Source organism: Melanotaenia boesemani, chromosome 21 (assembly GCF_017639745.1).
Source record: "Melanotaenia boesemani isolate fMelBoe1 chromosome 21, fMelBoe1.pri, whole genome shotgun sequence".
Classification (NCBI taxonomy): domain Eukaryota; kingdom Metazoa; phylum Chordata; class Actinopteri; order Atheriniformes; family Melanotaeniidae; genus Melanotaenia; species Melanotaenia boesemani.
The window spans coordinates 26,875,648-26,900,518 of NC_055702.1; the positions used below are offsets into that span (position 1 = coordinate 26,875,648).

The window sequence follows — 24,871 nt, forward strand, 5'->3', positions numbered from 1 at the left end:
CTCTCGTTCGTTGCATCTCCGATGGATGTTCTTCTTAGACTGAGGGATGGTTGAAGGACTTCATAAAATATTTTAACATTCATTTCCTTTCGGCTCCCAGGTGTGACATTTCCTTCAGGTGAGATTCAGCAGAGTTTGGTTCGTTCTCTCTACCAGGAGGTGAACATAACTCCTGACCAGGTGGAGTACATCGAGGCTCACGGCACCGGAACCAAGGTTTGTTTACCCATCTGGTTTCATTTACTGCTGATCTGTCACAGGCGAACCTCACCAGGAGCTTCTCTTCTCTCTCCACTCACAGGTTGGAGACCCACAGGAAGTAAACGGTATCGTTGGCGTGTTCTGTCAATCAAAGCGGGAACCTTTGCTGATTGGTTCCACCAAGTCCAACATGGGTCATCCAGAACCAGCCTCTGGTCTGGCTGCTCTGGTAAAGGTGAGCAAAATTTCTCCATTAGTTCAGAACCATTAAAGCAACATAACATGACTTCTTCACTGATGTTTATTCTGTACATGGAGCCATCACACGACAGCAACTGGATATCAACACACTGGCTTTTTAAACGTCAGTGTGGTTGGTTCACCAAGGAAACCCAAGAGGACATTATTGGAGGAAGAGAGAAAAAGAAAGAGAGGAAGGGACAGAGCAAGAGATCAGACAGGACTCGACATCAGATCGACTTTTACTGGACAGAGAGGCGCCAACTTATATCTGCTCAAGTTCAGCAGTAGGGTTTTAACTCAAACTCTGACCCACTACTTAATGGACAGATTTTTTTTTTCTTTTATCTGAAGTCTTTTATTTAATCTTTAAAAAAAAATACTAATTTGCATGTAGTTAGAAAATATTACTATGCTGTCAGAGCTGTTGTAGTTCAAAAGGTGTCCACCAGGCAGATGGAAACGGATCATTAACATGATTTCTTTGTCACTTTGATAGAAATAAAATGTTTGGAAGCAGTGATGTCATTACTGTTGCTATAGTAATCAGTGATCTGATACAGCATACTTATGTGCTGTTTATCCAGGTGGTACTTTCTTTGGAACGAGGAACCTGGGCACCCAACCTTCACTTCAACACTCCCAATCCCGACATTCCCGCCCTAACTGACGGCCGGGTTCAGGTTGTTGACAGGCCTATCCCAGTTCGACGAGGCATCGTAGGGATCAACTCGTTTGGATTTGGAGGCTCAAACGTTCATGTCATCCTGCGTCCAGCTGATGAGCCGACAGGCTCAGATCCACCCGGGATGTTTCCCAGAGTCGTTCAGGCCTGTGGCCGCTCAGAGGCTGCGGTAGCGGCTGTCCTGCAGAAGGGGAAGGAGCACGGCGCAGACCACAGCTTCCTGTCGCTGCTGAACGGGGTGTCGGGAATCCCTCCCAGCAGCATGCCGTACAGGGGCTATGCGCTGATTGGATGTCAGAGTGACCCTGTGGAAGTGCAGCAGGTTCCGGCTGCTGTCAGACCGCTGTGGTACATCTGCTCAGGTGAGTCATCAATAACGCTCAGGTATCCAATAATGCTGCTCAGTTCAGATCATATGATCCATCAGGACATCAGGATCCCATGTCCCGATTGAACATCTCTGGATCTGATGTCCTGGTGGATCTTCTCGGGATCTGATGTCCTAGTGGATCCTCTAAGGATTTGATGTCCCGGTGGATCCTTTCTGGATCTGATGTCCAGGTGGATCCTCTAAGGATCTGATGTCCAGGTGGATCCAGGTGTTTGACCTGTTCCCTCTGTGTCTCCAGGAATGGGAACTCAGTGGGCAGGTATGGGTCGCAGCCTCATGCAGCTGCCGGCCTTCAGAGAGTCGGTGCTGAGATCAGACGCTGCCCTGAAGGAAACCGGTCTGGTCGTGTCTCAGCTGCTCATGGAGGCTGATGAGGCCACTTTTGAAGACACTGTTCACGCCTTTGTTGGCCTCGCCGCCATTCAGGTAGAGTCCAGACGCCACAGTTCCTCTGAGAGTTGATGTCCATGTTGGTCCGTTTACTTACAGCTGCTGTGTTTCCAGATTGCTCTGATTGACCTTCTGACCCAGATGGGTCTGCAGCCTGATGGGATCGTGGGTCACTCTGTGGGAGAACTAGCCTGTGGATACGCTGACGGCTCTCTGAGCCACACCGAGGCCATCCTGGCTGCCTACTGGAGAGGACACTGCATTAAGAAGGCTGACCTTCCTCCGGGAGGAATGGCTGCAGTCGGTACGGATACATCCTTCGTTCTTTACAGGCCGAGGTCAGGAGACGGAGACCAGGATATGGAAGGAGATGTGGAATCTGTTTCCCTGAATTTATCCAGAGGATGATGAACATTCAGTCAACATTCTTCTTCTGATTCTTGATTTATTTATTTTTTTTTAATTATTCTTCTACTGATTCTTCTGATTCTTTTTCTGATTCTTCATTTTCTTCTGATTCTTCTTTTCCTTCTTTTTCAGATACTTTTGATTCTTCTGATTCTTCAATTTCAGATTTCTTTGATTCTTCTGATTCTTTTTCTGATTATTCTTCTGATTCTTCTTCTCCTCTGTTCTTGTTACCTGGTTTGTATGTTTGTGAATTTGATGAAGCGAGGTTAGTTATTGGTTCTGAGAAATAACTAGCTGTAGAACCCACAGCCCCGTCACTAATCAGAATTATTGATCTTCAGGTGAATCACAGAATCTTTACCTGAAGTCTTTTTATGGTCAACGTACAGGATTTTTAGAAATGGAGTAATGTGTTTAATAAATGAAGTGAATATTAAATCCTGCTGAGCTCTGCAGTGAGTTGAGTGTTCCTCAGCTCCTCTGATCTGACCCCTGACCTCTGACCTGGTGTTTTCAGGGCTGACCTGGGAGGAGTGTATGGCTCAGTGTCCTCAGGGAGTGGTTCCAGCCTGCCACAACGCCGAGGACACGGTGACCGTCTCTGGTCCTCAGGTAGTCTTTTACCTCATGTTTAACCCAACCTGAACACACTCACCCTGCTGAGCTGTGTGTTTCACATTCACAGTTTTTTAACTTATTAAAATGTTTATTAACCTGTAGAAGTACAGCAGGAAAGACCAGAACCCTGTCACCTGATAACTGTGTTCCTGCAGGAAGCAGTCAGTCTGTTTGTGTCGGCGCTGAAGCAGCAGGGAGTGTTTGCGAAGGAAGTCCGCAGCGCCGGCGTGGCGTTCCACTCCCACTACATGTCGGCCATCGGTCCGACGCTGCTCGCCGCTCTGAAGAAGGTTCACAAACTGCTTTCCTTCTCTCTGGTTTATGTTCAGAGTTTTTATAACTTTTGTTCCAGAAAAGTTGTGACTAAATGTAAAATAAAACACAATGAAATGATTTATAAATCTCATCAACTCATATTTTGTTCCCAGTAGAAGATGATAAACAACATTTCCATCTGATGGAAAATATGAGCTGATTGTGAATCTAATGGCAGCATCAGTGATTTCTGGAAGTCTTCCTGAGTCCATGAAGATGTTTCCAGTAGAGAATCACGTTTGCTTTTAATGCAGAAAATAACTAGTACCCAGCCTTGTCCTATGCACACAGAGATTCCTTCTGAATATTTTAATGATATTCTACACTGCAGATGGTGGTTCCACAGTTTTAGATCCAGTTAGTCTTAGATTGGTGAACCTCTGTCCATCTTTCCATCTGAGAGACTCTGCCTCTCTGAAATGCTCATTTTATACACAGTCATGTTACTGACCTGTTGCCAGTTAACCTGATTAGTGGTTTCTGGTTTTAGTTACTTTTCCAGCCTTTTGTTGCTCCCGTTCCAACTATTTCCAGACGTGTTGCTGCACCAGATTCCCTATCAGCTCATATTTTCCATCACATGGTGAAATGTCTCAGTTTCATCATCTACTGGGAAGAAAATATGACCTGATGAGATTCTGGTTTTATTTACATTTAACACAGAGACCCAACTGTTGACTGTATGTACACAGCCTTCTCTGACACAGTTTCCATGGTAACAGTGATGTTTGCCAGTGAGCTGATGCTAATATTCAGTGTGATTGTATGATGTGGCGTGCAGGTGATCAAGGAGCCACGAAGGCGTTCGGCCCGCTGGGTCAGCACCAGCATCCCTCAGTCTGAGTGGGAGTCTCCTCTGGCTCTGTACAGCTCGGCTGAGTACCATGTCAACAACCTGCTGAGTCCGGTGCTGTTCCAGGAGGCCCTGAGGCTGGTGCCGGAAGACGCCGTGGTGGTGGAGATCGCTCCTCATGCTCTGCTGCAGGTACTGTAGAAAGGTGGTGTCCTGAATCCCGACAAGGAGGTTTACAATCCAGCCACTAAATGTAGTTTTATTCAGAGACTTTATCTGGTAAATCCACAATGATCCATGATAACAGCATTATTTATCACATTTCACCATAAAAACATCACTATCACTATGTTGCTAAGAGACCTCTATTTAGACCTGGACATGATGATGAAGCCACTTCCTGTCAGACTTTCCACCAATCAGAGAGCTTAGATTGACGGTAACGTCCAATCAGGAGCAGCCAAAGATCAACCAGTGAGCAGAAAGTTCTATGTGTGTGTGAAAAGAAGAAAAATAATGCTCCTCTATGGCTGGAATAAAGCCAAGAAGACGTTTCTGATGCACGGTGGCGCCACAAAGCAGCTGAGCTGGAGTTGGTTTAGTGAGGATAGCAGGTAAATAGTAGCAGGAATAACTGGAAATGAGGAAAAAGTGGAAACATGGAAATAGTTTCTGTTGTGTAATTTTACATCATTTTAGACTCATAATCTGACAGCTGAGAAACATCATGTCTGATGCTGTCTGGGATTAAAAGCTCCAGCTGCTACAGACTGGTTTATACTGGGATTAAAACCTGCAGCTGCTACAGACTGGTTTATACTGGGATTAAAACCTGCAGCTGCTACAGACTGGTTTATACTGGGATGAAAAGCTCCAGCTGCTACAGACTGGTTTATACTGGGATGAAAAGCTCCAGCTGCTACAGACTGGTTTATACTGGGATTAAAACCTGCAGCTGCTACAGACTGGTTTATACTGGGATTAAAAGCTCCAGCTCCTACCCGGTGTTATTGACCCTGATTCTCTGCTGATGTGTTTCTGAACAGGCCATCCTCAAACGCAGCCTAAAGCACACATGTTCCATCCTCCCTCTGATGAAGAGGGGCAACGCCAACAACCTGGAGTTCTTCCTCTCCAACATCGGCAGGATCTACACCAGCGGGTCAGTAAACGCCTCGTTTAGTCGCTGCTGGTTTGCATTGACCACTTTCCAGCAACGTTTTAATGTCCCGTTTCAGCATCGATGTGGACTGTAACAGCCTCGGCCCAGCGGTCAGGTACCCGGTCCCGGCTGGGACACCTCTCATCTCCCCCCTGCTGCAGTGGGACCATTCCCAGACTTGGGACGTCCCCAGACCAGAGGACTTTTTCTACAGCTCAGGAGGATCTGGTTCTGCTGCCATCTACAACATCGGTAATACAAATAAAAACAATAAATGAAAAAAAGTTTAATTCTGCTTTGACGACTTTTGTCTGACTCTTCGTCCTCTTCGTCCTCTCCCTCCTCTCCCTCCTCTCCGTTCTCTCCGTCCTCCCATAGAGACAAACCCAGAGTCAGCAGACCACTATCTAACTGGACACTGCATCGATGGACGTGTCCTCTACCCAGCCACGGGCTACCTGGTCCTGGCCTGGCGAACCTTGATGAAAAGTTGTGGGGTTGTCATGGAAACGACCCCTGTTACCTTTGAGGATGTGACCATCCACAGGGCCACCATCCTGCCGAAGACTGGTGAGGACAGCATCAAGGTGGAGTTCTGGAGATCTGAGTGGCTCTTTTTTTACTCTCTTCGCTTGTCTGGTTCTTCCAGGTTCTGTTCAGCTAGAGGTCCATCTGATGCCGGCCACCAACACGTTCGAGGTGTCGGAGAACGGAAACCTGGCTGTCAGCGGTGAGTAGTTTTACAGGCTCAATAGTCTCCAGACCATCTCATGCACTGGTTACACTGGTGAACCTAAAATCTGGGAGTGCCAGTGTTGCGTCGCTCTCGGCTCCACATATTAATGTTTCCTTCTGACCATTACTCATAAACATTGATGGATTTAATTAAATGGTTGTGAACCAGAATGAGGTTTAGAAAAATGTTTTCACAAATGTGAAGTCAAAAAAAAGAAGCTTGACTCTTCAAGTTCAAACTTCGATAAACAAGCATTTCAAACTCTGAAATGGGTCATGAGGCCAAAATACAGTTCTCCACCTAGACATGAGAAATGTTAGATGCATCCAGCCCAGAACCCAGATCTCAGTGGGTCTGGAGGGACAGATCCTTCCCAAAACCCAGACCTCAACATTCCTGAAGTACTGTGGAATCATCTGGACAAAGAACAGAAAAGCTTTTAAAAGTCTTTCGAGGATCTTGGAGAACTATTCCTGGAAAGTCCTTGAAGGATCCTGGAGAACTAGTCCTGAAGACTACTGAAACAGGGGAGAAAGCTTCTTTAAGATGGTTTTGTTTAGTGTGATTCTGATGTTCTTTGTGTCATTTCAGGGAAGGTGAGCCTTCTTGAGGATACCGCCCTCGATTCTTTCCGTAGTCGGATTAATCAGGAATCTGCCGGCGACTCTGACTCCAAAACTTACCTGAAGTCAGGTGATGTTTACAAAGAGCTTCGGCTGCGAGGATACGACTACGGGAAGACCTTCCAGGGAATCCTGGAGTCCAACAACGCAGGTATGCTCATGTTTGCTTCTTGCCTTTAAAGTTTTTATTTGTTTTATTTTTCTCAACCCTCTACTACATACATTACATCAATTAGGAAAAGAAATTTTTTGAAGGGTTTATATGTCTTAAATTAGACAAAATAAACAGAATTCAAATGTGAAATTATTAGTAGATAAAGAATCACTGTTACAGTCGACCATGTCCTACAGAACATGATGTTACTGCACCAGCATCACACTAATTTGAAGGAGCAGAGCTAAATGATGATCTGATTTCTAACACTAAATAAACCTAAACACACAACTCCAACCTTTCCTGCAGCCGTCTTGATTCTATTATGGTTCAGTGTTGCCTTAGGCAACACCTTTCCATCAGGACAACAGTTAGTGGATTTTAACTAGTCTGTATTAAATAATATAGTAAATAACTTGCATTAAGCTATCATAAATAAAGGTCTACTCCTCTTCTAGTGGGAATATATTTTTCAGACAGAAAAAGGCAGAAATGGTGATTTTAGACCCTTTCTGTGAAGCAAGATCACAAAGTTGTTTTAGTATGGCTTCCTGAAGTCATGTGACAGATTAAAACGCTCTGATTGGTTCATTCAAAGGAATGAATTTAGGAAACGTGGCAGACCAAAATTTGTTGTTACCTGAAGGCAGCAAGGTGCTGTTGAGCTAACTTTTCTTCCTGTTTCCAGGCAACAGCGGGAAGCTGCAGTGGACGGGAAACTGGGTGACGTTTTTGGACACCATGCTGCAGATGATTGTGGTCGGGCTGCCGGGTCGTAGTCTCCGATTACCAACCAGAATCCGCTCGGTGTGCGTCGATCCAGCTCTCCATCTAGAAAAAGTTTCTGAGTACATCGATGGGAAAAAAGGTGAGTTTGATCTGCGAACGTGGCGAAGATGAAGCACATATGCAGAAATGATTAACAGAAGGAATGACGTGTCTTTGAGCAAGGCATGCGAGTCAAGTGCTTCCAGTCTAAGCATCGCTGAACAGATGTACTTCATCTGGACCTTCAGTCCCTGATCATCTCCATCTCCTCCGTGCTGCGTTTAGAGTCACAGAATAAACCCTGTTCATCTCATCGCTCCTTACTTCCTGTTGATCCTCTTCTCTTTCATCTCCCAGCTGTCCACGTCCACGTCAACCGTTGCCTTGACAACATTGTTGCCGGTGGAGTCCAAATCAGCGGTCTGCACGCCACCGTGGCCCCCCGGAGGCAGCAGCAGCAGAGTCCCCCCACCCTGGAGGAGTTTGTATTTGTTCCCTACGTGGAGACGGAGTGCCTCAAAACCAATCAGAAACTAGCAGAACAGCTGAGACTCTGCAAAGGTAAACCAGGTTCCTGAGGGTCAGAGACCAGTGTTGGACCAGCGACTACATATACACTCAGATCTGGGTCAAATATTAATCATACTTTTTATGATTTTTATTAGAAGAATAGAATCTTTTATAAAACCGAAGCTGCAACCCGGATGCTGGCTGGAGGTTCCTGTAAGCCAGTCTGGCTTCATTTCCACCCTGAAAACCATACAGCTGCACCTTCTTCTGAATGTTTTCCTCCATCTTCTCGTCCAGATTTGATCCGTAAGCTGCAACTGAAGTTGGCTCCTCATGGTGTTCAGATGTCCATCCCGGGTCTAAAGGGGGAGTCAGGCGATGGTCTTCCTGTCTCTGAGGGGTCAAAGCCCGACCTGGTGCGACTGCTGACGCTCCTCTGTGGTCTGGAGCTGAACGGGAACCTTCAATCAGAACTGGAGCAGGTGGTGGAGAAGGAGCGAGCCTGTCTGCTGCAGGATGCTCTGCTGCAAGGGCTCTTAGATGATCCAGCCCTCAGACACCTCCTGGACATCACCATGGAAAACTGTACACCAGGGAGGATCCGTGTCTTGGAGGTAAAGATTGAAACCTGAATCCTGACTCAGAATGATGTGAATGATGCCTGGGACTCTGAATCTAAACCTGTTCCCTCTTTCACTGCTGCCAGGCACTGTCAAACGATGGTCAGCTGTTCCCTCGTGTGGTCCCCCTCCTCAACATCCAGCCGATGCTGCATGTGGACTACACTACCACAGCGTCCAGCCTGGATCTCCTGTCCCCCCTCGAGGTCACCCTGCAGGACCTGTCTATCTCCTCAGCACAGTGGGACCCTCTGGTCAGCCCAGCTCCTGGAGGTCTGGTGTCGGCGGCGGACCTGGTTCTGTGTAACCATGCATGGGGTCCGCTCAGGACAGAACCCAGGGTGCTGGTGGCTAACCTGGCTTCTGGAGCCCGAGAAGAAGGGTTTGTTCTGCTGCACACCTTGCTGAAGGGGGAGACAGTGGGGGAGACGGTGGCCTTTCTCAGCAGCTCGGCTCAGAGCAGCAGCTGGCGTGGACTGCTCACGCAGGTCAGACTGGTTTCTGTGGTTCACCGTTGCCAATCAGATCATTAAGGCTGGTCACCTATCAGCATTTGATCCAGAAGAAGAAAGAATTGATCAGCAGCATCCTTTATGTTCCGCCGGTTTCTGTTTTTCTCCTCAGGCCGAGTGGGAGAAGGTTTTCTCCGAGGCCTCACTGAGCTTGGTGGCAGTCAGAAAGTCTTTTTATGGCTCCGCCCTCTTTCTGTGTCGCCGTAGGTCTTCGAGTAAACAACCTGTTTACCTCCCAGTGGAGAGTGCCGACTGTAAGTGGGTGGAAGCTCTTCAGGTGGGTCCAGAACTTCATGTTTTAATCTAATAATGAACAGAAACTAAATGTCACATTTAAGAACTCACACAAGAACAAAACATCCATACAAAGTCCCCACCAATTCCTCTAGGTAGTCCCTTAGGAAGTCCGAAAGGATTGTCCCGAGGTAGTCCTCAGGAAATCTTCTTAAAGTCCTCAAGAAATTCTTAGAAAGTCCTGACGAAGTCTGGAGGAAATCTTTTGAAAGTCCTCGTGAAATCCTCTGGAAGTTCTCTGTAAAGTCTGTAGGAAATCCTGTGGAAGTCCTCAGGAAGTTCTCTAAACCTGACGGCGGATCATGAAAAGTAAATGTAAACACAGGGGTGTTCTTTACTTTTACATGAATAATTAGATAATCTAGAATTGTCCCTCCCACAAACCTGTAGATAGTGATCCAGGGAAAAATCCAGGGAATATATCTGTTCATGGATCAGCTGACAGCAGAGGTCCTCTCAGACTTCTATAAAAGGGTTCTTCTGCATCTCGCATTTAAAGGTCCGAAAACCTTCAGATTTGTTTCTCTTTTTAAAAAGAATGTGTTCTTAAATCTGTTCTTCTGCTTTAAATAAAAAGACAAATTTTTCCCAGAATTCCTCTGGCGACCGCTGATCTCTGTACCAGAGGAACCCCTGGAACCCGTAGAAATGTTCTGGCTCTGTTTGATTGGACTTCAGATCAATCTGATGACAGCCTTGTGTTTTTGTAAAATGGCGTTAATAGAACAGGAAGTGCTGCCACTGAGTCAGCAGAACATGGCAGCTGGGAGTTCTGACTCTGTTCTGTGTGTGTGTGTGCAGCAGGTCATGATGTCGGACTCGAACCGTCCTGTGTGGTTGACGTCATCTCAGCCTTACTCTGGAATTGTGGGAATGGTCAACTGTCTTCGGCAGGAACCAGGCGGCAGCCGGATACGGTAGGACCTCTGGTTACCATGTAAACATGAGGACAGGATCAGACTTGTTGTATTAACATCTGGGGTCCTCGTTCTTCGTCCTCAGCTGCATCTTCGTGTCCAACCTGAACGGGTCTTCAGTGGCACCGGTTCTCCAGCCAGGTCATCGGTCCATTCAGGCGGTGCTGGACGGAGATCTGGTGATGAATGTGTTCAGAGACGGGCGGTGGGGAACCTTCAGACACCAGCTCATCGCTCACGGTATCTTCATGGGGTTCTGGTCCTGGTTCATATGGTTCTGGTTCTGATCTGGGTCGGCTGCTTATTTAATTGATTTATACTTTGGTACATTCTTTGTTCCAAAACAGTAGGAATCCAGATCACTACCCTGGAAGGTAGAGGTCCAGGTGGAGGTCCAGGTAGAGGTCCAGATAGAGATCCAGGTGGAGATGTAGAAGGAGATCTATATGGAGGTCCAGGTAGAGGTCCAGGTGGAGATCCAGGTAGAGGTCCAGGTGGAGATCCAGATAGAGATCCAGGTAGAGGTCCAGGTAGAGGTCCAGTTGGAGATCCAGGTGGAGATCCAGGTAGAGGTCCAGGTGGAGGTCCAGATAGAGATCCAGGTTGAGATGTAGATGGAGATGTAGATGGAGGTCCAGGTAGAGGTCCAGGTGGAGATCCAGGCGGAGATCCAGGTAAAGATCCAGGTGGAGATGTAGGTGGAGATGTAGGTGGAGATGTAGGTGGAGATCCAGGTCCTCTGTAGGATCTCAGCTACAGGATGATGGATCAGATCTTCATCAGTTCCACTTTCTGCAGGTTTATTGACGACCAGACGGTCTTCTTCCTCATGTCCTCGTTGCTGCTTCCTGAACAATGAGAACTTTCTAAACTGTGTGTTCAGATCTGAGAGAAGAGCTGACAGACTCCGCGTACGTCAACGTGTTGACTCGAGGTGACCTGGCTTCCCTGCGATGGATCTCGTCTCCGCTCCGATACTTCGTCAGTACTGACCCGTCCGTTCAGCTCTGTCAGGTCCACTACAGCTCGCTCAACTTCAGAGACGTCATGCTCGCCACCGGAAAACTGCCACCGGATGCTATTCCAGGTACCTTCCTTATTGATTGATCGATTGATTGATTGATTGATTGATTGATTGTGTGATAGCGTCAGCTGTTTTTGTTTTTCTTTCTATAGGGGACCTGGCCCTGCAGCAGTGCATGCTGGGAATGGAGTTTTCAGGCCGGGACCCTGCAGGACTTCGTGTGATGGGTCTTCTTCCTGCTAAAGGTCTGGCTACGGTGGTGGATGCTGACCGCCGCTTCCTGTGGGAAGTTCCTGCTCACTGGTCAGTGGACAGGTTACATCAGTGTGTGTGTTTATGTGTGTGTTTACAGGTCATGTGATCAGTGATGTGTGTGTCTGTGTGTGTAGGACTCTGGAACAAGCAGCCTCTGTTCCGGTGGTCTACGCCACCGCCTACTACTCCTTGGTGGTGCGTGGCAGACTCCGGCCCGGTGAGACGGTCCTCATCCATTCCGGGTCGGGTGGAGTGGGTCAGGCCGCCATCGCCGTGGCGCTTAGCAGGAAATGCAGAGTTTTTACCACTGTTGGTGGGTTTTCTTCTTCTCTGTTGGATCAAAGTGTTTGTCTCTCCGAGCTGATTGGACCATTCTTTGTGATTGGACCGAGCTTTCTGTTTTGGACTCCGCAGGTTCGACCGAGAAGCGAAGCTACCTCCAGGAGAGGTTCCCTCAGCTCTCAGCAGAGAGTTTCGCCAACTCCAGAGACTCCTCGTTCGAACAGCACGTCCTTCTCCACACACAAGGAAAAGGTCAGAAGTTCCTCACAGCCAGCTCCATCTCTGGAGATGGGACAGAACTCTGCAGGAGGATCTGTTCAGAATAAACTAACCCTGAGTGTGTGATGTGTTCCAGGTGTGGACCTGGTGTTAAACTCTCTGGCTGAGGAGAAGCTGCAGGCCAGCGTTCGCTGTCTCGCCAGACATGGACGATTCCTGGAGATCGGGAAATACGACCTCTCCAACAACACTCCACTCGGTAACTCCTGCTGGTCCAGTTCCTTCCTGACCCAGAACCCAATGTTCTGTCACCAACATTCATCTCCTTCTCTGTATCAGCTGGAAGGAGGATGTCCGGCTGTGTTCGGTTTTTCCTGCAGCAGACTTACTGAGCTGTCCTCCTCCTCAGGTATGGCTCTGTTCCTGAAGAATGTGGCCTTTCATGGGATCCTGCTGGATGCTCTCTTTGAAGAAGGCAACAAGGAGTGGGAGGAGGTGTCCCAGCTGCTGAAGGAGGGCATCATGGGAGGTGTAGTCCAGCCTCTACGGACAACTGTGTTCCAGAGGGACCAGGTTGAGGACGCGTTCAGATTTATGGCTCAGGGCAGACACATCGGTAAAGTCCTCCTGAAGGTCAGTTTTTTTTCTGAACTCTGAAGTTCCTCTGATGGCCACTGATACTGCAGTGATTCGTGATTCAATTGTTCTGATCTTTCCACAGATCCGCAGTGACGAACCGGGTCCAGGTGCTCAGCCAGCTTCACCTTTGTCTCTTCCAGCCATCTGTCGGACCTTCTGCCCTCCATCCCACACCTACATCATCACTGGTGGACTGGGAGGGTTCGGTCTGGAGCTTTCTCAGTGGCTAATGGAGAGAGGAGCTCGTAGATTAGTGCTGACTTCTCGATCCGGCATCAGGACAGGTAAGTTCTCCTAGTTCTTCTCAGTACCAGAGACCATCTGGTTCTTTAATGTGATGCAAATGTTTGGTGGCCAGATGTTGTACACATCGCACCAGCGAATTTCAGGCATTCCAAAAATGAAAATTCTGAATCTCGCCAACTCATATTTTATTCCCAGTTGAAGATAAAAAAAACCCTCTGAGATAATGAAACTGAGACATTTCACCATGTGATGGAAAATATGAACTGATAGTGAATATGATGCAGCAACATGTCTGGAAAAAGTAGTTCCAGGGTGATGTTCGGCAAGGTGGAAAAAGTAGTTCCAGGGTGATGTTCGGCACGGTGTAAAAAGTAGTTCCAGGGTGATGTTCGGCAAGGTGGAAAAAGTAGTTCCAGGGTGATGTTCGGCACAGTGTAAAAAGTAGTTCCAGGGTGATGTTCAGCATGGTGTAAAAAGTAGTTCCAGGGTGATGTTCAGCATGGTGTAAAAAGTAGTTCCAGGGTGATGTTCAGCATGGTGGAAAAAGTAGTTCCAGGGTGATGTTCAGCATGGTGTAAAAAGTAGTTCCAGGGTGATGTTCAGCATGGTGTAAAAAGTAGTTCCAGGGTGATGTTCAGCATGGTGTAAAAAGTAGTTCCAGGGTGATGTTCAGCATGGTGTATAAAGTAGTTCCAGGGTGATGTTCAGCATGGTGTAGCAACCTCTCTTCTTCTAACAACATGCCTGGAAACATCTAGAAAGTGAGGAGACCAGTTGCTGGAGTTTTAGGAGAGGAATGTTGTCCCATTCTGATCTGATGCAGGATTCTAGCTGCTCTACAGTCCTGGACCTTGGTTGCTGGATTTCTGCTTCCATGATGCTCCAGATGTTGTGTGTAGTTCAGCAGCCGGACTCTTCTCCTGTGAAGCCATGCTTCTGTGATGGATGCAGGATGTGGATCAGCATTGTTTTGCTGAAATCTGCAAGGCCTTCCCTGAAAGAGACGTTGTCTGGATGGGAGCAGATGTTGCTCTAAAACCTCCATGTACTTTTCAGCATTGATGGAGCCATCCATGCTTTCCAGAAACTAGTTCACATTTTCATGCAGGTTCCCAGTTTGTCTCAGACCATTTTAAATGTGCTTTGTTCTAGAGACGACTGGTTCTGGATCCTGTCCACATCTGGCTTCTTCTTTGCATTATGGAGCTTTAACCTGCATTTATCTATTCTACTGGGAAGTTCTTTCTCTGCATTTAACCCATCCTAGTTGCTAGTATTCCAGTTGCTCAGGAGCACACAGTGGTTTACCTTAGTTGCCAACCTGGGGACTAAAGCCCAGGTTCTCCAGACCCAAGCCCACCACTGGAACCACAGGGCTACCACTACCCCGTGGATTCCAGGGTGAACTGTGTTCATATACAGTGATTTAAAACACCTGTCTGACACAGATTATCTTTGACTTCTCTGTCTCCAGGTTATCAGGCCAAAAGGATCAGAGAGTTTCAGGACCAGGGTGTGTCGGTGTTGGTGTCGACGAAAGATGTCAGCACACTGGGAGGAGCCGAACAGCTGATCTCTGAGGCCTCTACGCTCGGTCCAGTGGGAGGAGTCTTCCATCTGGCCATGGTAACACACAATGCTGCCATCGTTGCATCTAAAGTCCATCAGATTACTTTTAGATTGTCTTGATTTGAACATTTTCTATGTTGATAACACCCTCATCAGTGTGTTTGGTGTGTTATCAGGTATTGAAAGACGGGATGCTGGAGAATTTGACCCCGGAGCTCTTTGTTGATGTTTGCAAACCGAAATGTGATGGCACCATTAATCTGGACAAGTAAGACCCATTTCCTGCCGGAACTTTAAAGCTGCTGTCTGGATGCTGATGCTGTGGTTTCCGTTCCCTCCTCAGAGTGACCAGAAGTTCCTGTCCAGACCTCAAGTACTTCGTGGCCTTCTCCTCAGTCAGCTGCGGCCGTGGAAACGCCGGCCAAAGTAACTACGGTTATGCCAACTCGACAATGGAACGTGTATGTGAGAGGCGCCGCCATGATGGCCTCCCTGGTTTAGCAGTTCAGTGGGGGGCCATCGGTGATGTGGGTGTAGTGCTGGAGACCATGGGCGGTAATGATGTCATTATTGGCGGAACGCTGCCCCAGCGCATCACTTCCTGCCTGGAGGTGCTGGACTTCTTCCTATGTCAGCAGCAGCCGGTGATGTCCAGCTTTGTTCTGGCAGAGAGGATGGTGGTAAAGAGTGAGGCTGGAAACCAGAAAGACCTGGTGGATGCTGTCGCTCACATTCTGGGTAAGACATCAGATTTATGAGCTTTTGTTTTGTTTCTTTCACCTTACCATACCAAATTTATTTATATAGCACTTTAAAAACACAACACATGGTTGACCAAAGTGCTGCACAACAAGTAAAACACAGGACAGAAATCATTCATATAAACAGTAAAAGCACAGACAGTGAAAGCTATGTCAAACTCACACTGGGTTAAAAGCCACAGAATAAAAGTGCGTTTTCAAAGAAGATTTAAAAATATCAACTGAGGGAGCTCGTCTTATGTGTAAAGGAAGCTCATTCCAGAGCTTTGGGGCCACAACAGAAAAAGCTCTAAAACTTCTCATTTTCTTTAGTGATTTAGGAATCACCAACACCCTCTGAACAGCTGACCGGAGAGAACAAGAAGGGGCGTAGGGGTGCAGCAAGTCGGACAAATTTGCTGGTGCAAGACCATTTAGACCATTGCATTGAAGCCAACACTGGAGTAATCTACTCTCGTTTCCTTGTACCGGTTAAAAATTGCACTGCCATATTTTGCACCAGTTGAAGGAGTGATAGAGTTCCCCGGTTAATGCCTATTGAACGAGAGTTACAGTAATCCAACTGGGAGGTTATAAAAACATGGATTACTGATTCCATGTCACGCCTTAAAAGGAAGGGTTCAACCTTTTGAAAGACATCTAAGATGTAAAAGAGGATTTTACCATCCCATTAACATGGTTGTCAAACCAAAGGGCATCATCTATTTTACACCGAAGTTGGTGACAACAGACTTGAAGTATGGAGTCAGAGCAGAGAGATCAGCACAAGCTCACTGGTTGTGACCAAATTAAACCACGTTCATTAAAATTCAGAAAGTTAAGATCCACCCATGGCTTAATATCACTTAGACAGTCAAGAAGGGGTTGAATAGACTGACATCAGACTGCTTAAGGTAGACGTAGATCCAACAGTCATCAGCATATAAATGCAATGAAATCCCATGTTTGCGTAAAATAGATCCCAGTGGCAAAAAGTACAGTGAAAAAAGAAGAAGCCCAAAAATAGAGCCTTGTGGCACCCCCCCATGGCAAGTCAGCACTGGAGGAGGTAGAGACACCAATCATCACACAAAAGCCCCTGTAAGAGAGGTAATACTTCATCCACTAGAGCACTGATACTCACTTCGGTCCTACGAGGGCCGCAATCCAGCAGGTTTTCCATGTATCCCTGCACCAACACACCTGAGTCAAATTAGGTGGCTCTAACAGCCAATCAGGTTCTACACAATGACTCATTAATTTGACTCAGGTGTGTTGGTGCAGGGATACATGGAAAACCTGCTGGATTGCGGCCCTCGTAGGACCGAAGTGAGTATCAGTGCACTAGAGAGCTGAGCCTGTAATTCCCACCCATTGCTCCAGCCAAGAAATCAAAATGTCATGGTCTACCGTATGGTAAGATCTAAAACTACAAAGCAGTACATAGTTTCCACAGTCCGTTGCTAAAAAATGTAATTAAAAATACTTAAGAGCTGATGCAGTGCTGCAAAAATCTCCAGCATCATGACAGCAGAATGATGGTCTGCCTGTTGTCTTCACTGAACAAATGAGCTTCACCAAGAGGAGTTTTATGGATTTGGAGGAAATAAAGCTGTGTGGATTAATGGGTCCATTTGATACTGAAGTATTTTCTTTATTTTTAATTTGGTTATTGGTGAATTTACGTATTAAAGCTGAACCTGACAGGAGAAACAAAGGGAGAGAGTTAGAAGAAAAAGCAGACTAAAAGATGGAAAACAACAACTGTACAATCAAAACCAAAACAGAGAAACCAGACAACCAGCTGCTACACCAGTAGAGAAACTTAACATAACACATCCTAAAAAAACAATAACGACTACAGTTATGTTTTCATATACTTGTTGTCAGTGGTGCTGTACTCAGTGGTGGTTCGGTCTGTAATGACCAACTTGGTCTATACTTAACAACAGGGCTGCAACGATTAGTTGACGTTGTCGACAGTAGTCGACAATAAAAATAGTCGACAACGAATTTAGCCGTCGACTATTGTCGGCAAAAAAAAAAAAAAAAAACTAACGAGTGAGACATCGTCTTCTAATCCTACCTCTGCTGAGAGTTGCACAATGCACATGCACAAAGCGGGGAAAAAAATACAGAGTGAGACATCGCTTCTTTTTTAATCTCTGCTGAGAGTTGCACATGCGCAGTGAAGTCCGCCAGGGGAAAAATATGGTGGCAGACTAGGGAAGAAAACGGCGGCGGAGAACGTTAAAAGTCTAGGATAACTTCACGTTAAACTTACAAAATAAATTGAATACATGTGAGATTTGTAAAGCGGACCTTGTGTACCACGGAAGTACGTCTGCAATGCTCGAACATTTAAAGAGGAGGCATGTCGGACTTAACAACCTTATTCAAAATTTCAAAGCTGAAAGTGAAATAAGATCCATTTATAATAATCGTGAGATACATAATCGGATTGGTCGACTAGTCGTTTTAATAGTCGGTGACTAATCAACCATCAGAATAGTCATTAGTTGCAACCCTACTTAACAACCTAGTTAGTAACCAGTGAATTGGTCTGTAACCAGTGACTCTGTATGTAACTAGCAACTGGCTCTGTAATTACTGGTTGAATTGGAATAATTTTCAATTGGCTAGTGTTTTATTTCAGATTCTTCCTGCCACATTTCATCTGGACACGATGAGATGAATCCGGTTTAATCCGGTTCCTTCTTCCATCGCAGGTGTTCGGGATGTCAGCAGTCTGAACGCTGATGCCTCATTGGCAGATTTGGGTCTAGATTCTTTGATGGGTGTGGAGGTTCGGCAGACTTTGGAGCGAGACTATGACATTGTCATGGCCATGAGGGAGATCCGCCAGCTCACCATTAACAAGCTGCGAGAGTTGTCCAAGAAGAAGCCTGAAGGACCCAGTGGTAAAGATTTATTCCTTCTAGCAGTCAGCAGCTGTCTAGTTGATCATGTGTTCCAGGTAGATCACCAGGATGGACTGAGACCTGTGTAATATATGAGTTTATATGAGCATCAACATTAAATGAACTGAGTTTTTTTCTTGTTTTGGTCGAAAGTTTCTTTGTAAATCCTGAAAAGTTTCAGTTTTTTGTTTAATTCCAAACTCCTAGAGTCTCACCACGCTGCAGCCAAGAGGGATGCTGTTCGCTCTGTGTTGGAATCAGATGTGACCCAACTGTTAGTCAACCCCCACGGTCCCACCATCACTCCACTCAATGAGGTCCAAAGCCCGGAGAGGCCCCTGTTCCTGGTCCATCCCATCGAGGGCTCTATCACTGCCTTCAAGACGCTGGCCTCCAAACTCAGTGTGCCGTGTTATGGATTACAGTGCACTAAAGGTACGAAAAGACGAAGAGAAAGTTCCTGACTGTCTCTAGACTAGAACTCTAAGGGATGACCAAACCCAGATGGTACTGACTGGTTCTTGTCTGTTCCTAGCTGCCCCCCTGGACAGCATCCAGTCTCTGGCAGATTATTACGTGAGCTGCATCCGACAGCTCCAGGCAGACGGACCGTATCGGATCGCCGGTTATTCCTTTGGAGCCTGTGTGGCGTTTGAGATGTGCTCTCAGCTGCAGAACCAGAACCAGCCCGTGGATCACCTCTTCCTGTTTGATGGCTCACACTCCTACGTAGCAGCGTACACACAGGTTGGAGAAAACACACACGCACAGTTTTATCTGACAGGATCATTAACCCATAAGAAAGGACTTTTTGCTATTTTGTCAGATTATGACGCTAAAATGATGTAAAATGAATGTATGAATAGATATAGCAGCATAAAGGTCGACCTGCTATCCTCACTAAACCAACTCCAGCTCAGCTGCTTTGTGGCGCCACCGTGCATCAGAAACGTCTTCTTGGCTTTATTCCAGCCATAGAGGAGCATTATTTTTCTTCTTTTCACACACACATAGAACTTTCTGCTCACTGGTTGATCTTTGGCTGCTCCTGATTGGACGTTACCGTCAATCTAAGCTCTCTGATTGGTGGAAAGTCTGACAGGAAGTGGCTTCATCATCATGTCCAGGTCTAAATAGAGGTCTCTTAGCAACATAGTAGTGATGGTGATGTTTTTATGGTGAAATGTGATAAATAATGCTGTTATCATGGATCATTGTGGATTTACCAGATAGAGTCTCTGAATAAAACTACATTTAGTGGCTGGATTGTAAACCTCCTGGACGGGATAGAAATGCCTGGAAAACTTCCGTAGATCACCTAAAGCAGGGATCCTCAATCCAGTGTCCTGCAGGTTTTAGAGGTTTCCCTGCTGCGACACACCTGATTCAGACTCAGACTTAAACCTGCCAATTACCCATTGATTCGAGTCAGGTATGTTGCAGCAAGGACGTTCACTACCAGACGGTAGTGAAGGTACTACGGTTCCTGAGAAACTGTTGTTGATATAAGAGGTGGTGCTCGGAGATCTGGTGGAGTTTTAAGGGTTAACCGACATCAGAGACTCAGAGTTTTGTGGATTGTTCTGATCTGTTTCGGTGAATTCTTTGGTTTCAGAGCTACAGATCCAAACTGACTCCGGGAAATGAGTCAGAAGCCGAGACAGAGGCTCTCTGCGCCTTCATCCAGCAGTTCACTGGCATAGAATACAACAAGGTACTCATCTTCATCACCTATCTTCATCAGACATTTGACTGGGTTAACGAGCCCAAACCAACCAGCCACAGAATAAACAGTTTAATAATGTCAGTGAATGCATCACAGTTTGTCCTCCATGGACCTGTGGAGACATGCTCATCATGTCCCAGTCATTATCTGGAGGTCTGGACCGGATCTGGGCTGTTCTTTCATGTCTTCATTGATCAGGTCCATCTGAGGAATTCTGGAGTCTGCAGAACTGGTGTAGAATCGACCAACAGCTCATTAAAATGAAAAAAATATTTTTTCAGAATTTGGACTGTTTAGGAAACTTGATTCAGAAGATGTTCTGGTTTCCATGGTGAGACCACCTCTCCTCATTCCTTCTCTCTCTGCAGCTGTTGGAGACTCTCCTGCCACTTTCGGACCTGAAGGCCCGTGTGGACGTGGCTGTGGACCTGATCACCTCCAACCACAAGGACATCAGCCGTGAGTCTCTGCACTTCGCTGCCTCCACCTTCTACCACAAGCTGAAGGCTGCGGACCGGTATGTTCCTGCTGCCAAGTTCCATGGCAATGTGACGCTGCTGCGCGCCAAAACCAGCAGCGAGTATGAGCAGAACCTGGGAGCCGACTATAAACTGAGCGAGGTAACACCCATCGTATGCCGGGAGTTGGCCTTACACAAAGAAATCTAAATGAAACTGAACTGTTCCTCATCAGCTGTTAAACATAAGTTCCTCCGTCCTCCAGAATGCAGCTGATCAACGTTCTGATTGGTTAATCATCAGTGTGAGCTCCTCTATTAAAGGTCCAGGTTCATTCAGGTGTGTTAAAATGATGCCAAGGAGGAAGGACATCAGCAATGATCTTAGGGAAGAAACTTGCTGCTCATAAATCTGGTATAAGGTCCGTCATTCTGTTTGAGCTCCTTTTAGCATTTATTGTATCTTATTTTACTGTTTTTAGTTTGAGTTATTCAGTTAATAGTTTTATATTTGGCTGGGCAAAATATGTTTCTATATGTTCAGACAGGTGATGGAATACTTACAGTAGGGATACCAGTTTATAGGAACCTTACTCTCACTCTAGATCTGTCCCGTGGTGTTTATCTGTCCTGGGGACTGGGACAGATAAACCCTGTCCTGACGTGTCCATGTGAGTCCTTCTGGAGTCCTCCTTTCTAGATCTTAAGAAACTTGCATTGTGTAACGACAGCATCTTCAGTGAACTTCAGCATGTTCAGCTGGTTGTTTTCTTCTTATTGGAGACGATTAAAGCTCAGATATGCCGTCAAATTGCACTCAAGGGTCAGAGTTAGTGGCTGAAAATGGTTTATAATTTAGAGGCAGTACATGGAATGTCCTCTCCATCCTTCCTCTCATGCACCTCATTGCCTTCGTTTCCACAAAAACTCCATTGTTCTATGTAGAGAAAGATCATTCATAAAACATTCAAGACAGGAGTGGAGGTCCTAGTAACTTCAGTCCAAGCTCAGACTGTGCAATGCTGAGAGAAACTGTATAAACCCGAGATCTACATCTCAGACTCTCCAGGCCTCAGTTAGCATGCTAAATGTTAAAGTCCATGACAGTCCAGTTGGAAAAAACTGAACCAGTATGGCAGGTTTAGAAGGTTGCAGGAGAAAAAAAGAACATGGCAGCACAGCTTAGGCTGGCAAAGCTGCATCTGAACACACCACCAGACTTCTGGACCAACGTCCTCTGGACAGACCAGACCACAGTGGACATGTTTGGTCCTTAAACACCTCATAGCAGCTGTCAGCACAGTGGTGGAGGGTTGTTGGTCTGGACATCTGGTTCAGTCTCTCCAGCTCCGGACTGCAGGAACCAGACAGGCTGGAAGGGGAGGAGGTCTTAGGCTGAATCCCTTTTCACCCCTTGGCCCTAACACTTAGCCCTACCCCTCCATTTTGTGCATTCACATGTAGGGGTAGGGGTGTCCCAATTTCTTTTACAACAGGGGGGTAGAGGTAAGTGGTAGTGCTATATACCCCTTCAAACGAAGATTTTTCAGAGGCACACTTCAAACGGAGGGGTATGAAAAATATTCCGTCCTATATGAGAAAGCAAGTGTTTCTACGCACATCACGTTTTCTTGAGGTGCAGGGTAACACACACTCACAATGCCCTTTAACACATTGAATTTTAATTGCACGCAGAAGTTCTACATTACGTCCTATATAGGCCTGTCGCGATAAGTAATAAATCAAATAATGGAAGGAAAAAATGAGCACGACAAGTTTGCCGGCCGTGACAGTTTTGATTAGTTTTTTTTTTTATCATACTTTAGTATAGACTTTGGCCCAATCCCATTTTTCTTTGTATGACAACAGGTTTGACTATGGAGTATCTCGACTGAGCGCTCTTGCGGAGTGATCTCTCTCGTGTCATATTTGACATCAGCATGTTGCAGCACCAGACCGTGGTGAACCACCTGTGCGAGCCGGTAGCTGCATTTGTTTGCAGGGCTGCCAGCTCTCATGCGCTGGCCGTGACACTCACGCATTTGAGTGGCTTCTCACGCTCTCGCACTCCGACTTCTCACGCTGGAATACACATCTAGAGCAATGCCAGCTAATGGAGAGGTTCAAGAGGTTCTCAGTGGGACGCATTACTTTTGTACCGGTGTCCTTGCATATATGTTAAAAAGACGCAGCGTCGCAGCAGCGCGGTTCACTCACTGCTCATAGATCAGTCTGACACGCAGCAACGAGGGGAGATATCTCAACTTCACAAACAGCAATGATGCACAGTATATTTTTTACTAGTTTTTTTTTATTATTATTTTTAATACGACTGGCAGTTTTGCCGGTTTTTGAAAGCCAATTTTGTTTATAGAACAGCGACTTTATTATCTATCATACTTATTGTTTTTGGCTGTGTTTGGCTTTCATTCATTGTTAATGAGACTGAGAGTCCATTCTATTTACTGTTTTTGTTTTGTCATTTAAAATTTCTTCCAGTTCCAGTGTAAAATGTTTTGTAGTGACTACTGATGGCGTATGTGATTGTTAAAGGGGTGTCCCACTTCGTAGGGGTTGACTTTCAGCCCTACTCCTTCTAGCTCCGTTTTTAAGGGGCAAGAGGGGAAGGGGTAACAAAGAGAAATGGGATTGGGCCTTAGTGTGGTCAGAGTCCAGACCTAAAACCCGATTGACAGGCTGTGGTGGGACCGTCAGAGGTATGAAGAAACCATAAAGAGAGGACCAAACCTCCAGAACCATGAGCGAGACTGGTACATCATCCAGAAAACCATATTGGTGCTGATGGAGCTTCTAGAAGCTGCTAGGTGATGAGTTTACTTATTTTTACCACCTGGTGAGGAACAGATGTTCTACATGTAAGAGCTGAGAAATGAGAGTTTCATTTTTATTTGCTGTGACTGAATGTTGGCTCCGGTTCAGATAAATCAGAATAATTTGTGTGTGAAATGTCCGTTTTCAGGTCTGTGATGGAAAGGTCTCTGTTCACGTCATTGAAGGAGACCATCGCACCCTGCTGGAAGGAGAAGGAGTGGAGTCCATCATCAGCATCATCAGCCATCAGCTGGCTGAGCCTCGGGTCACACCGAGGGAGGGCTGAGCACGCCCCGTTCCGCCCCGTTCCACCCCATTCCACCACGTTCCACCACGTTCCAGAGACGCTTTTCCTCTTTCTGCTGAGTTCAGGATGTTTAGATTTTTTCATTTAATGGTACGAAACATCCCGAACAGACGGCGATGCTGTGAAAATTTACCAACTCCTACTCTGAATGAAATGTTGGTTTGTTCAGAGATGTTTGTTAGGTCCGTTTCTCCCAGTTAAACCAGTTTTCCAGCTTTAATCCGTCTGCTGTGGATCTAATGACTGTGATCCAAAAGAAACCCTTTAACTCTGTTTTACTGAAGGAACGTGTCCGGCACGCCTTCAACTGATCATGTGAAACATGTCTGGCTTTTAACCCATCACACATCTCCATGGAAACGACCTCAGATGATGTCTTGCCTGTAACCTCTGTATTATTGTAGAGAACCTCCTGAGTGCTCCGCCCTCATTAATAAAGAGTCTGAGTCTGTTAATGAAAACTAGGATAAGAAGGAATCATATTTTGGAAAATCCTACTAGATGGTAAAGAAACGGCAAATTAAAACAACTTCCCACTGGTGTGATGCTGAGCTCAGGCAGCAGACATGCTGTCTGAGGAGTTCAGTGTATTTACATCCTCGCTGCTGTTTTTAGCTGAAATCACGGTTCAGTTAAACCAAAGTTTGTTTCAAATAAAAGCTGGAACCACAGCAGGTCAGAAAGGATGGATCATAATGCTGGCTGGACCAGGACCAGGTCACAAGACCTGGTCCTGAAGTGAACGTTTCCTTTCTTTGTTCTTTAGTTTAGTTTACTCCTGAAATAGATCCTCATGGGTGGAAGCAGAATGAGTTTTTTATCTTCACTCTTTAGTTAGTAGTTTGTTTAACCACAGAGGAAGTATTAATGAGCTGCTGTCCTCTCCGTCCTGTCAAAGCAACCTGTCCTCTGAGACCTGTCTGCTGGTCAGTGAAGGGTCAGGTGACAAGATGGAGGCATGTCCATGTTTGTTCCTTTCTTGTAATATTGTGACTAATAAAGATCTCTCACTAACTGCTGTGAATGCAGGTTTTTTTTTTCCACATGTTGAAGTAAATATGTACAGCAATGATTCCCTCAAATTTAGGACATTGTTAAAAATGTCAATAAAACCATCAGCACACGGCAAACATCACTGTTACCACGGAGACTGTGTCAGAGAGGGCTGTGTACATACAGTTGGGTTTCTGTGTTAAATGTAAATAAAACCAGAATCTCATCAGGTCATATTTTATTCCCAGTAGAAGATAAACAACCTGTCAGATTATAAAACTGAGATATTTCACCATGTAATGGAAAATTTGAGCTGATAGT

General features: G+C 46.0%; 1 protein-coding gene across 2 annotated transcripts in view; it reads left to right on the top strand.

Moving 5' to 3' along the window:
- fasn (fatty acid synthase) overlaps positions 1–24,571 on the top strand; it is a 43,961-nt gene extending 19,390 nt beyond the window's left edge. Inside the window, exons 7-42 of one of the 2 annotated variants that reach the window (XM_041974256.1) lie at positions 101–216; positions 302–436; positions 1,029–1,488; positions 1,756–1,943; positions 2,022–2,211; positions 2,836–2,930; positions 3,092–3,226; positions 4,033–4,236; positions 5,091–5,206; positions 5,283–5,458; positions 5,585–5,776; positions 5,856–5,936; positions 6,534–6,716; positions 7,408–7,587; positions 7,845–8,048; positions 8,295–8,611; positions 8,704–9,105; positions 9,242–9,406; positions 10,228–10,340; positions 10,426–10,580; positions 11,224–11,427; positions 11,517–11,667; positions 11,754–11,932; positions 12,034–12,153; positions 12,257–12,379; positions 12,530–12,753; positions 12,842–13,043; positions 14,480–14,631; positions 14,751–14,842; positions 14,918–15,312; positions 18,044–18,235; positions 18,443–18,670; positions 18,771–18,982; positions 19,851–19,949; positions 20,330–20,581; positions 23,399–24,571. In XM_041974256.1, the coding sequence (XP_041830190.1) occupies positions 101–216; positions 302–436; positions 1,029–1,488; positions 1,756–1,943; positions 2,022–2,211; positions 2,836–2,930; positions 3,092–3,226; positions 4,033–4,236; positions 5,091–5,206; positions 5,283–5,458; positions 5,585–5,776; positions 5,856–5,936; positions 6,534–6,716; positions 7,408–7,587; positions 7,845–8,048; positions 8,295–8,611; positions 8,704–9,105; positions 9,242–9,406; positions 10,228–10,340; positions 10,426–10,580; positions 11,224–11,427; positions 11,517–11,667; positions 11,754–11,932; positions 12,034–12,153; positions 12,257–12,379; positions 12,530–12,753; positions 12,842–13,043; positions 14,480–14,631; positions 14,751–14,842; positions 14,918–15,312; positions 18,044–18,235; positions 18,443–18,670; positions 18,771–18,982; positions 19,851–19,949; positions 20,330–20,581; positions 23,399–23,536 (6,770 nt within the window). In that variant the 3' untranslated portion in view covers positions 23,537–24,571. Of the gene's footprint in view, positions 1–100; positions 217–301; positions 437–1,028; positions 1,489–1,755; positions 1,944–2,021; positions 2,212–2,835; positions 2,931–3,091; positions 3,227–4,032; positions 4,237–5,090; positions 5,207–5,282; positions 5,459–5,584; positions 5,777–5,855; positions 5,937–6,533; positions 6,717–7,407; positions 7,588–7,844; positions 8,049–8,294; positions 8,612–8,703; positions 9,106–9,241; positions 9,407–10,224; positions 10,341–10,425; positions 10,581–11,223; positions 11,428–11,516; positions 11,668–11,753; positions 11,933–12,033; positions 12,154–12,256; positions 12,380–12,529; positions 12,754–12,841; positions 13,044–14,479; positions 14,632–14,750; positions 14,843–14,917; positions 15,313–18,043; positions 18,236–18,442; positions 18,671–18,770; positions 18,983–19,850; positions 19,950–20,329; positions 20,582–23,398 lie in introns of both variants that reach the window. The other variant, XM_041974255.1, reaches the window with a different exon arrangement.
- Positions 24,572–24,871: the final 300 nt, after the last annotated feature.